Source organism: Mustela putorius, unplaced genomic scaffold, assembly GCF_011764305.1.
Source record: "Mustela putorius furo isolate JIRA1106 unplaced genomic scaffold, ASM1176430v1.1 tig00000421_pilon_pilon_pilon, whole genome shotgun sequence".
In the NCBI taxonomy this organism is placed as follows: domain Eukaryota; kingdom Metazoa; phylum Chordata; class Mammalia; order Carnivora; family Mustelidae; genus Mustela; species Mustela putorius.
Window position 1 is genome coordinate 3,605,683 of NW_025421375.1, and position 22,295 is coordinate 3,627,977.

A 22,295-nucleotide genomic window follows, 5' to 3' on the forward strand; every position below is an offset into this window, starting at 1 on the left:
AACGGAGACTTTTTAGATAGGATTTCTTTTTGGATAATGAATTTGAAAAATTGAGATATAACTCATCTATCAAAATTCATAGTATTAAAGCATACAATTCATTGGTTTTTAGTATATTCAGCATGTTCCATGGCAATCACTGCTATCCAATTCCAGAACATTTCCTTCCCTCCCAAAGAGAAATGTCATACCTTTTAGCAGTTAGATCCAATTCCCCCTCTCCTTACCCTCCGGCAACCACAAGTCTACTTTCTATGTGTTTCATCATTCTATACATTTCATATACATGGAGTCCTACAATCTGTGGTCTTTTGTGTTTGGCTTCTTTCACTTAGCATATGTTTTCAAGGTTTACCTATGTGTCATGTATCATTACTTCATTCCTTTTAATGGTTGAGTAATATTTCATATTTTATTGACCCATGGGTCAGTTAATAGACATTTGGGTGTTTTTTTACTCTTTGGCTATAATGACCAATGTCACTCAGACATTTGTGCACAAGTTTTTGTTGAAATCCAGTAATTACCTTAGAATGTGTCTGGTGTTCAGTATTCTCTGGTATACAGTTTGCTTTTCAAAATGTATGTTAAGGGGCACCTGGGTGGCTCAGTCATTAAGCGTCTGCCTTTGGCTCAGGACATGATCCCAGGGTCCCTGCACTGGGCTCCCTGCTGGGCAGGAAGCCTGCCTCTCCCTCTCCCACTCCCCCTGCTTGTGTTCCCTCTCTCACTGTCGCTCTCTCTGTGTCAAATAAATAAATAAATGAAATCCTAGAGGAAAGTGTACATTAAAATCTTTTTATTACTTCAGGAAAGTTTTCCTGGATTACAGCTTTTAGTACTCTGTTTCCTTGCTTTTGCCTTCTTACTCAGGGACTCCTGCTGTCTGCACAATGGTTATTCTTTGCCTGGATTCAGTATTTTGTCACTTTCTTTTGAATCCTTTTGATCTCTCCTTCGTTTCTTTTCACTCAGAAAACTTTCCTTTTTTTATTTCCTGTGTCCTTTCAGGCATTTTCTTTCATGTGTATTTACTTTGTGTCCCCTCTTAGTCTTCATCACTGAAATTTTTTTCTTTCATTTCTAACTCTGATGGTTGTCACCTTCTTTCGGAGTTTTCCTAATTCTAATTCTTTTCTGTCTTGTACCATTTTGTTAGGGTCCTTTAGCTTATCTTGAAATAGTACGTTACAGGTTTAATCTGTTTTGTGGTCATGTCTTTCTGTCATGCTTTCATTTGTAGCATTCAATTCTGCTCCCTTTTTAACTGTGTTCACTTCATATGGGATTTGACCACATACTTTTCTGTTGCTTATTTTTTTTTAAGATTTTATTCACTTATTTGACAGAGAGAGAGATCACAAGTAGGCAGAGAGGCCGGCAGAGAGAGAGGGGGAAGCAGGCTCCCCGCTGAGCAGAGAGCCCTATGTGGGCCTTGATCCCAGGACCCTGAGATCATGATCTGAGCTGAAGGCAGAGGCTTAAGCCAGTGAGCCATCCAGACACCCTGTGGCTTATTTTTATGGAAGATTAATTTACTTGAACTTTGAGATTGGGGCACTCTGTCTTGTGCTGTTTTGTGAATGTTAAAAACTGCGGTGGCTTGTTTTTGAGATTTCCTGGCTCTGTTTCCTCCTACAGTTTGGTTTGGGCCATTGCTTTGTCTTTATTTCCCTTATCCTGCTCGGTTTTGATTCCATTCTTTGTACTTTCTCTTTAGTGGGGGCCTCTGTCCAGGAAAGCGACCTTGGCAGGTCAGATCCGAGGGTTCATAAGCTGGACTGTACCAACCCTTTCAAGACTTTCTTACCGTATGCCTGTAGGGCATGCTGACTTGTGGAACGGGCAGACTTCTCCCAGATTCATCTGCTGTTCCCAGATTGGCTTGCAGTGCTCCCCACTGAATATCTGCTGGCTCTTTTTGGTGTTCTTTCAGATGTAGCCTTGTTATTTCTATACTCTGCTTTCTCCTCCTTACATGTGGCTCCCATATAGGTTTTGTGGCTGTTGGTGGTTTGCCCTTATTCATTTGTATTTTGTAGCTTTTTGTTGTAAACAGAAATGTAAATTAGATTTTCTAGTTTCTCTAATTATCTTAGATAGTTTTTACAATGTCCCTCATTTAAATTAATAAATTGTAGAATAATGACTTTATGAAAGTCACATGTAGGCAGGGTTGATGTGAGAACTCATTTTTGTACCTTTCTTCTCTCTCAACTTCTTTTTCTTCTTAACCCCACAAGAGTATTTTCAAATTTCTTATCCATTTTAGTTTATTTTTTTGAAGTTTATTTATTTTTTAGTAATCGCTATATGCAATGTGGGGCTCAGACTCACGACCCTGAGATCAAGAGTCGCATCCTCTTCAGCCTGACCTAGCCAGACGCCTGTTTCCCCCCCACCCCGCCCCATATTAGTTTTCTATTGGTGTGGGACAAATTACCACAAATTAATGGCTTGAAACAGCACCCAAGTCAGGAATCTAGACACAGCTTAGGTGTATCCTCTGTTCAGCGTTTCACCGGGCTGCAGTCAGGGTGCTGGCTGGGCTGTGTTCTCATCTGGAGGTCTGACTGGAAAGAATCCACTTCGCAGCCTATTTCGATTGTTGGCAGAATTTGTGTCCTGTTGGCATCTGTGTGACTGAGGCATCTAGCTATTTGCTGGCTGCGGGGTGGAGGCTGCCTGCTGTTTCAGTTCTGTAGCCCTCTCTGTAGGTGGTTCCCAGCATGGCATTTTGCTTCTTCATGCCCCGCAGGAGATTGTCATTTTGGTCTTTCAAGACAGAGTCTTACATAACATAATATAATCATGGGAGTGACATATCACCATCCCTTTGCCATATTCTGTTGGTCAGAAGCAAGTCACAGGTTCTGCGCACAGAACGAGAGAAAAATGCCAGTGGGGGCCAAGATTGTGGGGACCATCTGTCTACCACATTATCTGTGTCAGTGATCTGGAAATTGATGAAACTTGCTCCTGAGCCATAGAAGACACTTTTCTCTCTAGAAGACTATTGCCATTTGAAGATGTTAGCTACCAAAATGATAAAAAAAAAAAAAAAAGATTCTCTTCAGTTTAGCTTTATTGAAACAACTTTATTAAAATTTGGTTAACTACCTCTTCCCACACTTTTCTACCCCAAATAAAGCCAAAACAAAACACAACAGACATTATTAAAATCCTATCTATGTAAATTCTTTTCTTGTGGGTGAGAGATTCTGTTTGTGCCTATTGTGACACATATGCATACCCGTGTGTGTTTAATCTTTTGCATAAAAGTAGAAACATTTTACAAACATGCTTTTTGAGCCCGGGACTCCATTCTAAGTTTTAATTCTTTAACTTCCATTCTGAAGACAGTTTTTCTGGAGTCTGATCTTTGGGAGTATGGTGGTAAAGTGAAAAGACTCTGGGATTCAGTATCAGAAGAGCTTGATTGAGTCTTTAGTATCCTCCATTTAGTAGCAAACTGGCCATAAGCAAGTCATTTAGCCTTTTTGAATCAGATGAGTTTCCGTAATTGCAATGAGGACAATAAACCTCAGGTAGGATAGTTTTTACATTGCAGTGTTGTAAGGATCAGGATTCACTATATTAGGTGCTCAATCAATCGACAGTGGTATGTTTGTCTACCACTGTTTCCAAACTTATTCTTTCAGGTCCCTAGAGAAATAGGATTTTTCCCTCTATCTTGGTAAAAACTCCATCTTCTTTGTTCTGGGGCAAAGTATTCTAGTATCTGCTAACTCACTGTTTCAAAGATCTGTTGGTGTCTGTCTGTAGAAATCATTACTCAGTTTGTAGCACCTTGGTCTTGTCTCCATCTTGGTTGGCTTGAGTCCCTTTTCTTTCAGTGACATCTTTGAGGGTTTATTAGGAGCAGGGAGAGAGAATTAGCTTTTTTTTTTTGTCTTCTAGATATCCCTGTACACTGGTAATTCTACTAAATAATTCTTTTGATACATCTTTCACCTAGACCAAATCACCTTAAGTATTACTTACTCCCTTCTTCAGGGACTATAATATTTTCCTGGAGGTTTCCTATTTAGTAATAGAAACTTATAATGACTGAGCATTGTATAATGCTGTATATATTACTTAAATGTCAAATATATGAGATTGATGTAATTATCCCCTTATTATGGTTGAGGAAATCAGTGCAGAGAGTGTAAATGACTTGCCCATGACCACATACTTGGAAGATACTTAAAGGCATTCTAACTCAGATCCCTCTGAATCTAAAGCTTATGATCTTTCTTAGGCTATTGGAGTTCTGCTAGGAATACCAAGAGATGCTTGTGAGATCTTGATATTTGTGTCAGTCTGAACTTAATCCTTGTTATCTCTGTTTAAAATATTCACTCAGAGATTCCTTCATACCATATATACACACACACGTGTGTGTGTTTATGTGTTTGTGTGTGTGTGTATAAAAGCAACTTACTTTAAATGGTTAGCTTTGTGTAATTTGGAGTACCTCCCATAGAAGAAAGTTCTAGACAGACCAGTGTAAATGACAACTATTCTCCTCTTTCCATATTCCTTATTTCCTTATTCCTCCTTGATCATTAACTTAAGGACTTTGAAAATTACCATGAGATCATTTGTGGGAAGTACTTTGGTCTCATTGATTGTAGCATTGCATTAAAAATATATCATTTATGAAAATGGCTTTAGGGACTTAAAAATGTCCCTGGATTTCATTTTCTTTCAAACTGCGTTCTGTTCTCTAGAAATAGGCTCTACATTCCTTTTCTAGTTCAAGATTAATTTGTCACTATTTTATTAAGATCATTTTTTCTTGGGGCATGGGTGGCTCAGTTGGCTAAGCATCTGCCTTCAGGCTCGGGTCATGATCCTGGGGTCCTGGGATTGGGGCTCATGTGGGGCTCCCTCTTCAGTGGCGAGTCTGCCTCTCCCTCTGCCCCTCTCCCACCTTGTGCTCTCTTTCTATTGAATAAATAAATGAATAAAATCTTGAAAAAAAGAAAAATTCTTCTCTTCATTTGAGAAATTAAAATATCTAATAGAATTTTGTTTGTATAAGAAGGAATATCTTTTTAACATTTTGTCATTTTTGCTTCTAATCTTTTTTTTAAAAGAAATCAGGGGTGCCTGCGTGTCTCAGCTAAGCAGCTGACTTTGGCCCAGTAGTGATTCCAGGGCCTGGGATCACAACCCTGCATCAGGCTCCTTGCTCAGTAGGCATCTGCTTCTCCCTCTCTCTCTTCTTGCTGCTCCCCCTGCTTGTGCTCTCTCTCTCTGTGTCAAATAAATAAAATCTTAAAAAAAAAAAAGAAACATACAAGAAGAATAAATGAAACAAGATGGGATTGGGAGGGAAACAAACCATAAGTGACTCTTAATCTCACAAAACAAACTGAGGGTTGCTTGGGGGAGGGGGTTTGGGAGAAGGGGATGGGATTATGGACATTGGGGAGGGTATGTGCTTTGGTGAGTGCTGTGAAGTGTGTAAACCTGGTGATTCACAGACCCGTACCCCTGGGGATAAAAATATATGTTTATAAAAAAATAAAAAATTAAAATACAAAAAAAAAAGAAACAGTTTTTAAATGTTTTCATGTTTGTTATAAAATAATTTTAAAAATACAAGCAAGGTGGGTGTGGGTGTCTCAGTTGGTTTAGTGTCTGCCTTCCCCTCAGGTCCTGGGATCAAGCCTGGTGTCGGGCTCCCTGCTCAGTGGTGTGTCTGCTTCTCCTTCTCCTCCTTGCTTATGCTCTCTCTCAAATAAATAAAATTGAAAAAAAAATACAAGTAAGTAAGATGAATGAAAAGACAAAAATCACTCATAGTCTCAGGACTCTTATTATAACTCATACAACTCACTGTTACATTGTTTACTATTTTAACAGACTTCAGCCCACCTAACTTGTAAGCAACAGACATCTGGAACAGGTGTAATCCTCAATAACGAAGCACACGACTCATAAACAGTGGGCTGAGAGTTGGAAGAGACTTACCATGAGTTTAAACGCTTCAAGTAATGCCCCCAGTGACGCCCAAGGGTAAGCCGCCAGTCCTTTCCTGTAGTCGGGTAGTGCTTTTGGGTTGTGGGTAGCCGGGAGTAGGCCGTGGTTGGGGGTGCTGATTGTAAGAATTCTCGGGGTGTGCTAAGGGAGGCCAAAGTTTCAGGTGCCTGGAGGAGCAGGCAGGATGCGTCACAGCAACAGGAACGGGATGTAGGGACTGTATGCTGTGATGTGTGCTCCTTTGTTAATTCATCCCTGAAAGTCAGTGTATGTACTTTCTCCTGCACTTAGAGAACCGCTTATTCTTCTCTCCTTTTCCAGTCTTTTCTCCTTCTCATGGTTTTGCTTATTCCCAGTTCTGTGTGGCCATTACTCTGGCCTGCCCTAATCTCTGTGACTCCAGTTGTTCTAACTCGCGCCCCAACGGTAGTTCATGGCTCCTCTTGAGGCTTTCTTTGGGTTTTAGCTCCCGTTCCACTGCTCTTGAACTTAGAGTTTATGTTCCAAGAATTGCCACTGTTCCTCTTTTTTGTACCCTTGATGTCTGCCTTTGGGTGAGGTGCCTGCTTTGGGTTGATTCACCTCTGATGTGAAAAATAGAAAACTCTGAGTCTAGAATGTAAAACTGAGCCAATTCAGAGAGTGTAGTCTGAAGTGTTTTGGTTTACAAAGAACTAAATACAGAAATCGAAAATGTTTAGAAATTTTTATAATCATGTAGCAGAATAATTTTCTGTTTGTTAAATCTAGTAATAAAACACTTGGGGTTGCATTTTATCTCTTTTTAAAATTTCTTTTCAAAACAATTTCTTGTTCACTGTGGAAAACAGCATGGAGTTTCCTCAAAAAGTTGAAAATAGACTCTACGACCCAGTAATGGCACTACTGGGTATTTACCCCAAAGATACTAATGTAGTGATCCAAAGGGGCACTTGCACCCCAATGTTTATAACAGCAATGTCCACAATAGTCAGACTATGGAAAGAGCCCAGATGTCCATCAACAGATGAACGGATAAAGAAGATGTGGTATATACACACAATGGAATACCATGTAGCCATCAAAAAAGCTGAAATCTTGCCACTTGCAATGGGGTCGATGGAACTAGAGGGGATTATGCTAAGTGAAATAAATCAATCAGAGAAAGACAATTATCATATGATCTCACTGATATGAGGAATTTGGGAAACAAGACAGAGGAACAGAGGATCATAGGGGAAGGGAGAGAAAAATGAAACAAGATGAAACCAGAGAGGGAGACAAACCATAAGGGACTCTGAATCTCAGGAAACAAACTGAGGGTTGCCAGAGGGGAGGGGTGGAAGGGATGAGGTGGCTGGGGGGTGGGCATTGGGTATGTGCTGTGATGTGATGAGTGCTGTGAATTATGTAAGACTGATGAATCACAGAAACCCTGAAACAAATAATACATTGTATGTTAATAAAAAAATTTCTTGTTTAGTCATTTTAAAGATAGTTATTTTAGTCATTTTAAATATATTTTACAAAAGCACCATTTGTTGGGGAGAAGAGTCCTTTCTCCTACTTAGTTTGAGAAGAACTGATCTAGACTCCCTTTTCAGCAAGGATGTGTGGGTGGGGCAAGGACCATGACTAACATGTACTTCACCTATAAATAGGATTTGCCACAGAAACATTTTCCACCTATCTTTAGAAGCTACCTTCAGTCCTTTCTGGAGCAAGGTATGAAATATGTGAATAAAATATAAACTTTTGACTTCAGTAAAAATGTCTTCATTTTTGGAGGGAACATCTTGCCATACAAGTATCTCTCATTTTTTTTTTTAAATATTTTATATATTTATTTGTCAGGGAGAGTGAGAGCACACACAAGCAGGGGGGAGCGGCAAGCAGAGGGAGAAGCAAGCTCCCTGCTGAGCAAGGAACCTGACGCAGGACTCGATCCCAGGACCCCAGGATCATGTCTGTCCTGATTTTTAATGACTAAATTGCTCTTTAGAATTTTAGAATCTGGTAAATGAAGTTAAACTTTGCTATTTACCAATAATTTACTGTCTGTAGATTTGCCTTTTCTGAACAACTCATATACATGGAATCATACAGTATGAGGTCTTTTGTGTCTGGCTTCTTTCACTAGGCATGTGCTGCAGGTTTATCATGTTGTTAATAGGTATCAGTACTGTTTCTTTTTTATTGCTGGGTAGTATTCTGTTGTATGGCTGTAGCACATTCTGGTTACCCACTCATCAGCTCATGGCCATTTAGGTGGTTTCCACTTTTTGGCTGTTATAAATAATGCTGCTCTGAGCATTTATGTACGAGCCTTTGTGTGCAGATGGTTTCATTTCTCTTGGGTAGATTCTTGCATTACTTCATTGTACAGAACATTTATGCTACTTTTTTTTTTTTTTTTTTTTTAAGAAACTTCTAGGTTGGGACACCTGGGTGGCTCAGATGGTTAAGTGTCTGCCTTTGGCTCAGGTCATGATCCCGGGCTCCTAGAATCAAGTTCCACATTAGACTCCCAGCTCAGTGGGGAGCCTGCTTCTTCCTCTGCCTCTCTCTTTGCCTCTTATGAATAAAGAAATAAAAAAAAAATCTTAAACAAACAAAAAAAAGGATGGGGTGCCTGGGTGGCTCAGTGGGCTAGGCTTCTGCCTTCAGCTCCCCCCACTGCCTGCCTGCCTCTCTGCCTACTTGTGATCTCTCTCTCTGTCAAATAAATAAGTAAGATCTTAAAAAAAAAAAAAAAGAAAGAAACTCTTGGTTGTATTCTAAAGTGCCTGGACCATTTTACATTCCCACTAGCAATATACAAGGACTTTAGTTTCTCCACATCCTTGCCAACACTTGTTATTTTCTGATTTTTTTTTTAAAAATTCTTTTAATTCCAGTGTAATTAACATAATGTACCATATTAGTTTCAGGTATACAATCTAGTGATTTAATTTTTTTTATTGACTTTTATTATAGCCATTCTAGTGAGTATGAAGCGGTATGTTGTAATTTTAATTTGTATTTTTTTAATGAGTAATGATGTTGAACATCTTCGTATGTGATTTTTTTGCCATTTGTATATCTTCATTGGTGAAAAGCCTATTCAGATCTTTTGCTCATTTTATTTTATTTTAAAGATTTTATTTATTTATTTGACAGAGAGAGATCACAAGTAGGCAGAGAGGCAGGCGGAGAGAGAGAGAGAGAGGAGGAAGCAGGCTCCCTGCTGAGCAGAGAGCCCGATGCGGGACTCGATCCCAGGACCCTGAGATCATGACCTGAGCCGAAGGCAGCAGCTTAATCCACTGAGCCACCCAGGCGCCCCTTTTGCTCATTTTTAAATTAGTTGTCTTTTTGCTGTTGAGCTTTAAGCATTTTTTAAAAATATATTTTGGATACAAGTATTTTGTCTTTTATCAGATATATACTTGCACATATATTATCTCCCATTTATTGGCTTGTCTTCATTTTTGTAATAATGTCTTTAGAAGTGCAAATACTTTAAATTTTTATAAAGTCCAATTTTTTTCTTTTTTCTGTTTTTCTTTTAAGTAGACTCCATGCCCAATATGGGCCTTGAACTCATGACCCTGAGATCAAGAGTCACATGTTGTGACGACTGAGCCAGCCAGGTGCCCTTCCAATTCTTTTCCTTTATGGATTGTGCTTTTGGTTTTGTATCTATGAAATCTTTGCCTAAATTTAGGTCATGAAGATTTTTCTCCTATGTTTTCTTCTAGAAGTTTTATAATTTCAGTTTTTACATTTAGGTCTATGCTTCATTTGAACTAACTTTTTTTTTTTTTTTTTAGAGAGCAAGCATACATGTAGGGGGTTGGGGGAGGGACAGATGGAGAGGGAGAGAGAATCTTTTTGTTTTAAAGATTTATTTATTTTAGGGGAGCCTGGTTGGCTCAGTTGGTTAAGTGTCTGCCTTTGGCTCAGGTTGTGATCCCAGAGTTCTGGGATTGAGCTCTTCTTCATCTGGCTCCCTGCTCAGCAGGGAGTCTGCTTGTTCTCTGCCATTGCCCATGCCCCCTGCGTGTGTATGCTTGCGCACGTGCGCGCTCTCTCTCTCAAATAAATAAACTCTTTAAAAAATTATTTATTTCAGTGAGGGAGTGCATCTCTAAGTGATCATGGTGGGATGGAGAGGAAAGCGACAGAGGGGGAGAACCTAAGCATGACCCTGAGATCATGACCTGAGCCGAAATCAAGAGTCCAACACTTAACTGACTGAGCCACGTAGGTGCTCCTTAAGTTACTTTTTATGTATGGTATGAGGTGAGGGTCTAAATTAATGTTTTTATCCAGTTGTTATCAGCACCATTTGTTGATAAGACTGTTTTTCCCCCACTGAATTGTCTTGACACCTCTGTTGAAAATTAATGGACCAAATGTATATAAGTTTATTTCTAGAGTCTCAAGTATGGTACAATGAGCTACATGTCTCCTTTTTTTTTTAAATATTTTATTTATTTATTTGACAGATAGAGATCACAAGTAGGCAGAGAGGCAGGCAGAGGGGGAGGGGGAAGCAGGTTCCCTGCTGAGCAGAGAGCCTGATGGGGGCTCAATCCCAGGACCCTGAAGTCATGACCTGAGCCAAAGGCAGAGGCTTAACCCACTGAGCCACCCAGACTCCCTCTAAATCTATTTTTCTGATGCTATTGTGAATGGAATTATTTTTCTAAACTTCATTTTTGAATTATTTGGTGTTAATATATAGAAATATAATTGATTTTTGTATATTGATTTTACATTCTGTGACCTTGCTGAAATTATTGTTTTAGTTCCAGTGTTTTTGTTTCTTTTTTTTTTTTTTTTTAAAGATTTTATTTATTTATTTGACAGAGAGAAATCACAAGTAGATGGAGAGGCAGGCAGAGAGAGAGAGAGAGGGAAGCAGGCTCCCTGCTGAGCAGAGAGCCCGATGCGGGACTCGATCCCAGGACCCTGAGATCATGACCTGAGCCGAAGGCAGCAGCTTAACCCACTGAGCCACCCAGGCGCCCCCAGTGTTTTTGTTTCTTAATGAATTTCTTAAGATATTTTTACAGGATCATGTCCTTTGCAATTAAGGAGAGTTTTACTTTTGAGTAGCCTGGCTGGCTCAGTTGGTAGAACATGGGGTTGTGAGTTTAAGCTCTACATTGGGCATAGAGCTTACTTTAAAAAAAAAAAAAAGGATAGTTCTATTTCTTTCCTTCTAATATATATATGGCTGCTCATCTGTCCGTCCTTCCTTCCTTCCTTCCTCCCTCCCTCCTCCAGTACAGTCTCAAATAGAAGTAGACAGGTTTGTTTTGTTCCCAGTCTTAGGGGAAGTTTTCAGTCTTTCACCAATAAGTATGCCACTTGTAAGTTTTTCATAGAAGCTTTTTACCAGATTAAGTGAATTTCCTTGAATTCCTAGTTTGTTGCATTTTTTAAAAAGTCACAAATCAATGTTGAATTTTATCAAGTGCTTTTTCTGTATCTATTGAGATGATTATGTAATTTTTATTTTTTATTTTAGTAAAATGGTATATTACATCAATTGATTTTCAGAAATTAAATCAATTTTCTGTTTTTGGGACAAATCCCACTAGGTCATGTTGTGTAATCTTTTTAAGATGTGGTTGGATTTGGTTTGCTAATGTTTTGTTGAGGATTTTTTGCATTTCTGTTCGTGAGGGATACTGGACTGTAGTTTTCCTTTCTTGTGCTGACTCACTTTGATCTTATGTAATCTGGGTTAATAGAATGAGCTGGGGAGTGTCTCCACCTCTTCTAAAGTGAGGATTGTGTGGTAGAATTTACTAGGGAAGCCATATGGATTTGAGTTTTCTTTGTGTTTAGATTTGTAAAATTATTAATCCAATATCTTTAGCTCTTATAGATCTATTCAGATTTTGCTTCTTTTGGGGTTAATTTTGATAACGTCAGTTTTTCTAGGAATTTGTCCATTTGATCTACATTGTCTAACTTGTCAGTATAAAGTTGTTCATAGTGTTTATTATAATCCTTCTAGGTTGGTAGTGTCATTTCCTCTCTCATTCTTTATTTTTATAATTTGAATCTTTTCTCTCATTTTGTCAATCTAGCCAAAGGCTTAGTAAGTTTGTTGATTTTTTCATATTTGTTTATTTATTTGTAAAGATTTTGTTTATTTGTAAGACAGAGAGAGAGAGTACAAGCAGAGGGAGTGGGAGAAGGAGAAGCAGGCTCTCTGCTGATCAAGGGGCCTGTGCTCAGATGCCTGATTCCAGGACTCTGGGATCATGACCTGAGCTGAAGACAGATGGTTAATCCACTGAGCCACCCAGGTGCTCAGTGGATCTGAGTGCTTGTCGATCTTTTTAAAGGACCAACTATTGGTTTCATTGTTTCTCTGTGTTGTTTTATTTTAGTCTTATCTTCAAAAATTATCTTAAATAATTATGTAAACAATCTCATGTTCTGAAAGGCTTACTCACTGACATTAGGAAAAATAGCAGTGCTGATTTGCTTGTCACAAATTACCCTCTTGATCTCTAGAAACAGTCATTTTCAACTCTGAGATGATTTTTATTTTAAAATATTATTTTTAATTTGATTTAATTTATTAAAAATTTTGTGTTTTTTGTACGGAGCTATGGTTGACACACAATGATACATCAATTTCAGTACAAGATAGTGATTCAACAAGTCTGTGTTACGCTATGCTCACGAAAAGTGGGGCTGCCATCTGTCACTATACTCTGTGCAGGGGCCAAACTCATCTCTGTATCATTCCAATTTTAGTATATGTGCTGCCAAAGCCAGCACTGTCACCATTCTGAAATGATTTTTAAGATCTAAAGCTCTCAAAATTTTTTTTTATGTTGCTATTTGATTTTTCAGGTTTAGTTGTTATTCTACTGACTGCCCACACTACAAGAGATCATGATTTAGTTTTCATTCATGCTTCCCTCCTTTTTCTGTCCTCTCTATATTTAGTTTTTCATGTTTACATTATTATAATTTTAAAAACTTTCCAGTTGATTTTCTCCATTTAGAAAATTTTTTTTTGGTCTTTTTTGTACAGTGTTTTTCTTGGATTTGATCATTGTTTCATTGTTTAGTTTGCTTAATTTCTATGATTTTATCATGAATTCAGCTTCATACTCCAATCAAGTGGCATGAATCTTTCAGTATGTTCAGACAGTTGAAGTATTCTGGGTTTATCTTTATTTTTTAATTTAATTTAAATTTTTTAAAAGATTTTATTTATTTATTTGATAGAGATCACAAGTAGGCAGAGAGGCAGACAGACAGGAAGGGAAGTAGGCTCCCTGCTGAGCAGAGAGCCTGATGTGGGGCTCGATCCTAGGACCCTGGGATCATGACCTGAGCTGAAGGCAGAGGCTTTAACCCACTGAGTCACCCAGGTGCCCCTCTGGGTTTAGCTTTAATTGTAATTCTAACACAATTAACACACAGTGTTATATTAGTTTCAGATGTACAATACAGTGATTCAGCAATTCTCTACGTTACCTGGGGCTCATCAAGATAAGTGTATTCTTAATTCCCTTCACCGCTTTCACTCAGCTCCCTGAAGCCTTCTGTTGTCTTCTGTGTGCATCTTCTTCAAGAAGTCACTCCTGGAGGCTTTGGCCAGTTCAGTAGTCCAGCTGGGACACATTGCCCATTAGGTGCTGTGCTTTCATCTCAGGGTCACACTTGTCATCTGCTGTTCCTTTCTTCACTCTCCTAGAAATTCCATTGCTGTTTTTCTGTCTTGAATCCCCTATATTTGGGATCCCATGTCTTTCTCCTTCTCAGTTTAGGTCCTCTTGAGAAAGTTCATGGGAGGTAATTGTTTTGGTGCCTTGCAGATCTGAAATAGTCTTCCTCATGCCCTTGTAACTTGTTGGGCATAAAATTCTAAATGGAAATTATTTTCCCTTGGTATTTTTTAGCATCCAGGAGATTTTTTTTTAAACATTTACTTATTTAACTTTTCATTCCTTAGTTTGTATTTTGATTTCCAAGAGTTCTGTTTTCTGTTCTGGGAATATTTCATTTTTTTTCAATCACATTCAGTTTTTGTTTTATGGATATTCGTTCTTCTCTTATTTTTCTGGAGGTCCCCCCCCTTTTTGTGTTCCCTTTTGCCTGCATAATCTTTGAGGGTTCTTCCTCTCTGTCCCCTGATTTGGTCTCTGTCTTTCTAAACTCTTGCTTCCTAAATTCTGGTGATCCTCAGCTCACTTCTCTCTTATTTAAAACTAGGGGCCTAACAAGCTGGTTGGAAGCCCAGTGTGTAAGGTTTTGTGTTTATGGCATTCTCTATAGGGTGGTGTGGTTAAGGTGTTTGTTGAAGAAGCCCTAGCATTGGGGCGCCTGTGTGGCTCAGTGGGTTAAGCCTCTGCCTTCTATTCTCTTGGCTGCCATTATTCTGGCATACAAGAGGTTGTAGAAGGCCAGCATAATTTTTGACTCAAGTCTCCTATTTTTGATGTGGGGTCTTGCCATTTCTATCTGATGTCTCTAATCCACAGACCTTCTGTTTTATCCTCTCCAGGGAATAAACTGTTACTTTGTGCTTGCCAGAGTAAGAGAGATTGGTACCCAGTTGTGTGGTGTGTAGGGTAAAGGATCCCAGGATCTCATTTCTTTGGCAGACTTTCAACTAATTATCTTGTTTTTGCTCTACTTTTACCCCGTTTTCAAAGCTGTTGTCAATTAATTGAGCTTTTGCGTGTAAACCAGGTGGTGGGTATTATGGAGGGCATTTATTGCATAGAGCACTGGGTATGGTACATAAACAATGAATTTTGGCACACTGAAAATAAAATAAAATAAAATAATATGGGTGTAAATCAGGTTGCTTTCCCCATCTTTGGCTTTAAATTCAGTTCTCTTATGTAAATCAATTACCACTTGTCCACCTGATTTCCAACTTCTGATATTTTATAGCTATCACTCATCTTTGCGCTCTTTCTCCTTGTGGATTTTTATCTCTAAATTCTCTTTGCTGATATTTTCATTAAATTTTTAATTTTTGGGAGACAGGGCTTTAGTCTGCCTTTTTTTTTTTTTTTCCTTTTTAAAGATTTGTTTATTTGTTTTAGAAAGAGAGGGAGAACGGGGTAGGGGGCAGAGGGCTAGATAATTCCAAGCAGACTCAGCACGCAGCATGGAGCCCATCCTGGGGCTCCATCTCATGATGCCGAGATCACACCTGAGCCAAAACCAAGAGTCGGAAGTTCAACCTACTATGCTACTGAGGTACCCCTAGTCTGCTCTGTTTAAGCCTAAATCTATGTTCTGTCACTCATGCTTTTTCTTTTTGTAATATATATTTATTACACTTGCAATAAATATAGTACTTAAAAACCTAAAAAGATCTCAATATTTTCCAAAAGTATGCAGTCTGTGGGGCATCTGGGTGGCTCAGTCAATTAAGCATCTGCCTTAGGCTCAGGTCATGTTCCCAGACTCCTGGGATCAGGACCTGAGTCAGGCTCCCTGCTCAGCCGGAAGCCGGTGTCTCCCTCTCCTTCCCGCTTGTGCTCTCTCTCTCAATACCTCTGTCTCTCTTTCACAACTGCACAGCTTGTGATAGAATCATTACTTTAAGTACCATCTTGAAATGGTAGTTTGTTTCTAGCCACACACTATCTAGCTTTTGCAGTCAACATCTTTTACTAGATTGTACATTTCTTTAGGCCCAAGACCATATCATGTTGCTTGTGATTTTGAAAAATAACTTATTAGAAATACCGGAAATCAACTTAGTGAGAATTAAATCTTCTTATCTCATTTTACAGGTTGAAGAATGCCTCATCTGATATAAAACAAATGTTTAAAAATGAAACAGACTTGGACATCACTGCTGAACTCAGAAAGAAGCTCCACCGGGCTAAGAAGGAAAAATTAGAAATAACAACTAAGCACAATGCAGAGGTAAATTTTTTTCTGTCAATGTTGAAAGTAGAATTTGGTTATTTTAGATTCATTTTATATTACAGGCTCCATGTTTAACATTACCATCGCATTCTTAAGCTTAAAAAAGAAATTATAATAAAACAGTTTTTGTTTTTAATATAGTAGAACTGTATGGGAGTGTTAAATAGAAGTTTAATGAATTATTATATTTGTATGTTGTCTTAAATTTAATTAATGGGTTAAACTTGACAAAAAAGTAACTGATGAATGCCTTTAGTGACTAAAGGATTTATGAATTAGACATTTTTGAAATTTTAATTTAGGTTCTTTCTGGCTCAATCATGGAACAATCTTAAGTAGATCTGAGTATGGGATTTTTTAAAGATTTATTTATTTATTTTAGAGAGAAAAAGAGAGGGAGAGCATGCATGTGGGTGAGTAGGGAGAGGGGCAAAGGGGGAAGGGGTAGAGAGACTTGCCAAGCAGACTCCCTCAGGGAGTCTGATGAGGGGCTTGATCCCAGGACCCTGTGATTATGACCTGAACTGAAATTAAGAGTCAGCCACTTAACCTGCTGAGTCACCCAGGCACCCCTGAGTATGGAATTTTTAGTCATAGTGGAATTCATAAAATTATCCTAGTTTCCTTAGTTTTATTTTATCATTATATCTTTTATTACTATGTATGTATATGTATAAATATATCTATTTCCTGGTATGTGTATATATTCCAGGGGTAGTCGTTCTTTTTTTCTTTGAGATAATTTGTGAATTATATGTTTTTTTAATTATATCTTTAATAATATCTTTTAATTATATCTTTTTTTAAAGATTTTATTTATTTATTTAACAGACAGAGATCACAAGTAAAAAGAGAGGCAAACAGGGAGAGAGGGGGAAGCAGACTCCCTGCTGAGCAGAGAGCCCGATGCGGGGCTCGATCCCAGGACCCTGAGACCATGACCTGAGCCAAATGCAGAGGCTTAACCCACTGAGCCACCCAGGCGCCCCCATGAATTATATGTTTATATCACTTTTGTCAGTTGTGTGTTTTCTCTTTTTCCTCTTTTAAAATCTAACTCTTTAAGTTCAGCTTAGGCAGCCTGGTTGTGGTGGGAAGAATATCAAGTTACACAAATCTGGACTCATTCTTGGCTCTTCCATAATTACAAGATAATGTGACCTGGGGCTAGTTGTTTATCCTGTACCTCATTGTTTTCCCACTGTGAAATGCTTGTCCCAAAGGGTTGTGTGATAATTAAGGGAAATAATATTTATAAAGTGCCTGTGTTCTATAATAGTGGCCATAATTTATTGACATTTAAGTATAAACAGTGTTGTTTCCTTCCTTTTTTTGCTGAATTCTGATGCTGTCCTGTTCAGGAAAACTTTTAAAGTCCCCGTAGGTGCAGCAAATGACTCCTTTGCTCTGCTATAATGTGGTGCTGTTACAGGTGCTTTAGAGCCAAAACATTTTTTTCATGCTTCCCTGCTCTTATTAGCCTCTAAGCGTCCTGAGAGCTGAAAGCACTGATCATGCTTTGTCCCTGTCTCTCTCACAGTTCTTCTTGGCACACAGTAGGTCCTCAGTGGCAGTGCATGGAATAAAAAAATGACTTTTTTCAGAGTCTAAGGAACAGGAGCTTCTGATTAAAATAGACAGCAGTGAATATGTGACTGTTTTATTTGTTCTTTTAGTGGCAGTTGAAGTAATTTTAAAGGGTAATTGTAGTAATTGCTTTAATTGACATTATAATATTACATAGTGAATAGAAAGTAATGTTGTTAAATGTATGTTAATTGTTTATAATCTCTAAAACTTATTTTTTAAAACCAAATATGCATTTTAGTTGGGAATAATTGTAATGTAATAATCATTTATTTATATTCTTTCACAAATATTTGCAGGTGCCATCAGAGTTCTTAGACCACATTCTTCTCTCTTGTTTGATCAAATGTTTTGATCAAAACAGGACATTATTTTAGGGGAGAATGATAATTTTCTTGGGGCGCTTGAGTGGCTCAGTTGTTAAGCATCTGCCTTCAGCCCAGGTCATGATCTCAGGATCTTGGGATTGAGCCCTGCATTGGGCTCCCGCCTCGGCGGAGAGCCTGCTTCTCCCCCTTGCTCCCCCTGCTTCTCTGCTTGTTTTCTTTCTTTCTCTCTCTCTCTCTCTCTCTCTCTGTGTCTCTCTCTTTGTCAAATAAATAAATAAAATCTTAAAAAAAAAAAAGGAATAATAGTTTTCTTGCAATAGGCCGTTATCAGCTCAACTCCAGTTTCATGTTACTGTTCATTCTTATTGTTTCAGTTATTTGTTTTGATGATTATATTTGTATTATGTACTAATTTTTTAGTCATATAATCTGTAAATGTGTCCATTATAAAGCAGGGAAGAGAAGAATGAAGTTTTCTAAAAACTAAGGCCATGTATTTGCTTTATTAAATACTTCTAATGCTTAAACACATCCTACTGGTGATTGGCATAAAATATCTTTAAAGTCTGGGGTCCCTGGCTGTCTCAGTCAGTAGAGCATGTGACTCTTGATTGCTGAGTTGTGAGTTCGAGGCCCATGTCGGGTGTAGAAATTTCTTAAAAATAAAATCTTAAAGAAAAATAAGATCTTTATCCATTGGTGGATGAATAGATACAGAAAATATAGTGTGTATGTATACACACACAACAGGCATTCAACGGACTATTATTCAGCATAACAAAGAATGAAATCTTGCCATCTGTGACAACATGGATGGGCTTTGAGGGCATTAGGCTAAGTGAAATAAGTCAGACAGAGAAAGACAAATGCAGTATGATCTCATACGTGGAATCTAAAAACAAAAACCAAAAAACCAAGCTCATAGATATACAGAACAAATTGATGGTTGTCAGAGTTTGGGGGTAGGGGATGGGCAAAATGGGTGAAGGGGGTCAAAAGGTATAAACTTCCAATTATAAAATAAACAAGTCATGGGATTGTAATATACAGAATGGTGATTAGAGTTAATAGTATCGTGTATTTGAAAGTTGCTAAGAGAGTAGATCTTAAAAGCTCTCATCACAAGAAAAAATTTATAATTATGTATGGTGACAGATGTTTGCTAGACTTGTTGTGTTGATCATTTTGCAATATATACAAAATATGAAATCGTGATGGGCACCAGAAACTAATATGTCAGTTATATCTCAATGAAAAAGAAAATAAAATAAATATCCTTAAATCTCTAGGAATATTATTGTTACGGGTTCTTGGATAAATTATTTAATTTTTCTGAGCCTCAGTTTTCTTTGATAGGTTTAAAAATAGTGGATTACTTTTGAGATTAATTAGTAGGCAGAGGATATGGAGAGAGGAGTTGCTTGTAAGGCTCACTGCTTCTAGGTGAGATGAAGTTGCACTGATGCGGATGATTGGGATGTGACAGTGCCACTGGATCTTCAGTGTTACAGCTTTTGTTAGAATCATCAGAACATGGTAATAGAGATGTGTGAAAAAGAGATGTGTGAAATAGGACATGGTAGTAGGGATGTCTATTTTGGGACATGTGTGAAATTGGACAGAGCCGCTTTATTCAGATATCTCCATGGCCCAGACAGTGATGATAGAGCAGGGAGATCTCCTAGAGAAATGAGGATGGAAGAGGATAAAGAAGAGCCATATAACTTTCTTTAGTCAAAGGGTACTGGAGACCTAGGACCAAGCAGAAGACATTGTTTGACTGATCTACCCAGTCCTTTTAAGAGAAAGGGTTCTTAAGATGGAATCCTTAGAAACGGAGACACCAAGGAATCCATATACTTAGATGTGGAAAAATTACAGTTTATGTTTACTAACCTCTAAGTCATTAAGCATTTCTTTCAGTTATGAAAGCCTTAACCTAGTTGGCCCTCCTTTAATAAGCCATTCTAGTATTAGTAGTACTCTCTTTTTTTTTTAATTAAAAAATTTTTTTTAAATTAACATATATTGCATTATTAGCCCCAGGGGTACAAGTCTGTGAATTGTCAGGTTACACACTTCATAGCACTCACCATAGCACATACCTTCCCCAATGTCCATAATCCAACCACCTTCTCCCTCTCCCCCCAGCAACCCTGTTTGTTTTGTGAGATTAAGAGTCTCTTATAGTTTGTCTCCCTCCCAATCCCATCTTGTTTCCTTTATTCCTTTTCTACCCCAAACCCCTACATTGCCTCTCAACTTCCTCATATCAGGGAGATCACATGCTAACTGTCTTTCTCTGATGGACTTTTTTCTGCTCAGCATAATAACCCTCTAGTTCCAAGATTTCATTTCTTTCGATGGCTGCATAGTATTCCATTGTATATATACACCAAATCTTCTTTATCCATTCATCTGTTGATGGACATCTAGGTTCGTTCCATAGTTCGGCTATTGTGGACATTGCTACTACAAACATTCAGGTGCACGTGCCCCTTCAGATTACTACATTTGTATCTTCAGGGTAAATACCCAGTAGTGTGATTGCTGGGTTGTAGGGTAAGCTCTATTTTCAACTTTCTGAGGAACCTCCATGCTGTATTCCAGAGTGGTTGTACCAGCTTACATTCCCACCAACAGTGTAGGAGGGTCCCCCTTTCTCTGCATCCTCTCCAGCATCTGTCATTTCCTGACTTGTTAATTTGAGCCATTCTGACTGGTGTGAGGTGGTATCACACAGTGGTTTTGATTTGTATTTTCCTGATGCTGAGTGATGTGGAGCACTTTTTCATGCGTCTGTTGGACATCTGGATGTCTTCTTTGCAGAAATGTCTGTTCATGTCCTCTGCCCATTTCTTGATTGGATTATTTATTCTTTGGCTGTTGAGTTTGATAAGTTCTTTATAGATTTTGGATACTAGACCTTTATCTGATAAGTCATTTACAGATATCTTCTCCCATTCTGTCCATTGTCTTTTGGTTTTGTTAACTGTTTCCTTTGCTGTGTGCAAAGCTTTTGATCTTGATGAAGTCCCAGTAGTTCGTTTTTGCCCTTGCTTCCCTTGCCTTTGGCGATGTTTCTAGGAAGAAGTTGCTGTGGCTGAGGTTGAAGAGGTTGCTGCCTGTGTTTTCTCCTCAAGGATTTTGATGGATTCTTGTCTTACATTGAGGTTTTTCATCCATTTTGAGTCTATTTTTGTATGTGGTGTAAGGAAATGGTCCAGTTTCATTTTTCTGCATGTGGCTGTCCCAATTTTCCCAACACCATTTGTTGAAGAGACTGTCTTTTTTCCATTGGACATTCTTTCCAATGGAAGAATGGTTGAAGATTAGTTGTCGAAGATTAGTTGACCATAGAGTTGAGAGTCTATTTCTGGGCTTTGTATTCTGTTCCATTGATCTGTGTGTTTGTTTTTGTGCCAGTACCATAGTGTCTTGATGATGACAGCTTTGTAATAGAATTGGCAGCATATTTGACCTTGTATTCACTAGAAATCACAGATACACAATTCTGTTATTGCAGGTTTCAAAATATTGTTTTTACCTGTCACGACCTTGAAATTACACTGGTTATGAGACTGTATGTAGAGCTTGTTATTCAGTGGGTTATTAAAGAAGTACATTATGGTATCACAGATTTGCTTTTGTCTGATATATTTGTTTTTATACTTTGATTTTTTAAATTGTTTATGCATTTAATCACATTATTCTGAGAAGGCTTTGTGAGATTGCAAGGAGGATCATGCCATAAAATTGTGAAAAACCTTTCTATGAAAGGCTGAGGTATGTTGTAGGGGACATGAAGAGTGCCACAGAGAGGAGCTTTGAAGATAGCTGGTTGAACATAAAGATGTTAAAGAAGGCAGTCATGTTTTCAAGGAGGGAAATCCCATTTTGCTGCTGCTGCTGTAATGAATGCATAAGTAAGAAAGCAACCACAAGAACAGAGGATAGGTTCCTAACAGCTGTGTGGGTAGCTCAAGAAATCAGATATGGTCCAATCAGGCAAGAAGAGGGACCTTAATAGAGGGAATTGGTTGTACAAGTATTGGAAGATGAATAGAGAATGGTGAGGTCACCCGGAGATTAGTAACAGCAGGAAGCCACCACTGCCTATAGGCCAGTGGTCCAATGGGAAGAGAAGATGTGACCAGAGTCCTGAAGTTGGGGCTGTTTGGGGGAGGTAGAGCCATGGTAAGGGCTGTTCAGTGTTGGGATGCTGGGGGGCGGGGGGTTGGACCTTAAAGGAGATGCAGTTCCTGCCAGAGACACCACTAGAAGTCGAGCCATTGGGCAGTGGAGCATGGGAATTGTATAACAGAGTAGAGCAGATTAAGTGTGTTGGGGAAATGGAACAGAGATCAAATAGGAAAATGATTGTCCACACTTTTTATCACCCCTGTGCTGCTATATAACTCCTACACAGTAATATCTTTTTTTTGAGTAATGTAGCAGGTTGCAATTCAATTATCCTCTATACAAAGATGC

The 22,295-nt window shown here is 38.4% G+C and overlaps 1 protein-coding gene and 1 pseudogene across 1 annotated transcript in view; one reads left to right on the plus strand and one right to left on the minus strand.

Moving 5' to 3' along the window:
* The window catches only part of CCDC171 (coiled-coil domain containing 171), a 299,006-nt gene that overhangs the window by 4,364 nt on the left and 272,347 nt on the right, over positions 1 to 22,295 (plus strand). The window contains 2 exon segments of the mRNA XM_013063104.2: positions 5,878 to 6,030; positions 15,750 to 15,885. Of these exon segments, the coding sequence (XP_012918558.2) occupies positions 5,987 to 6,030; positions 15,750 to 15,885 (180 nt within the window). The 5' untranslated portion in view covers positions 5,878 to 5,986.
* Positions 12,666 to 12,762, minus strand: LOC123392021 (annotated as a pseudogene).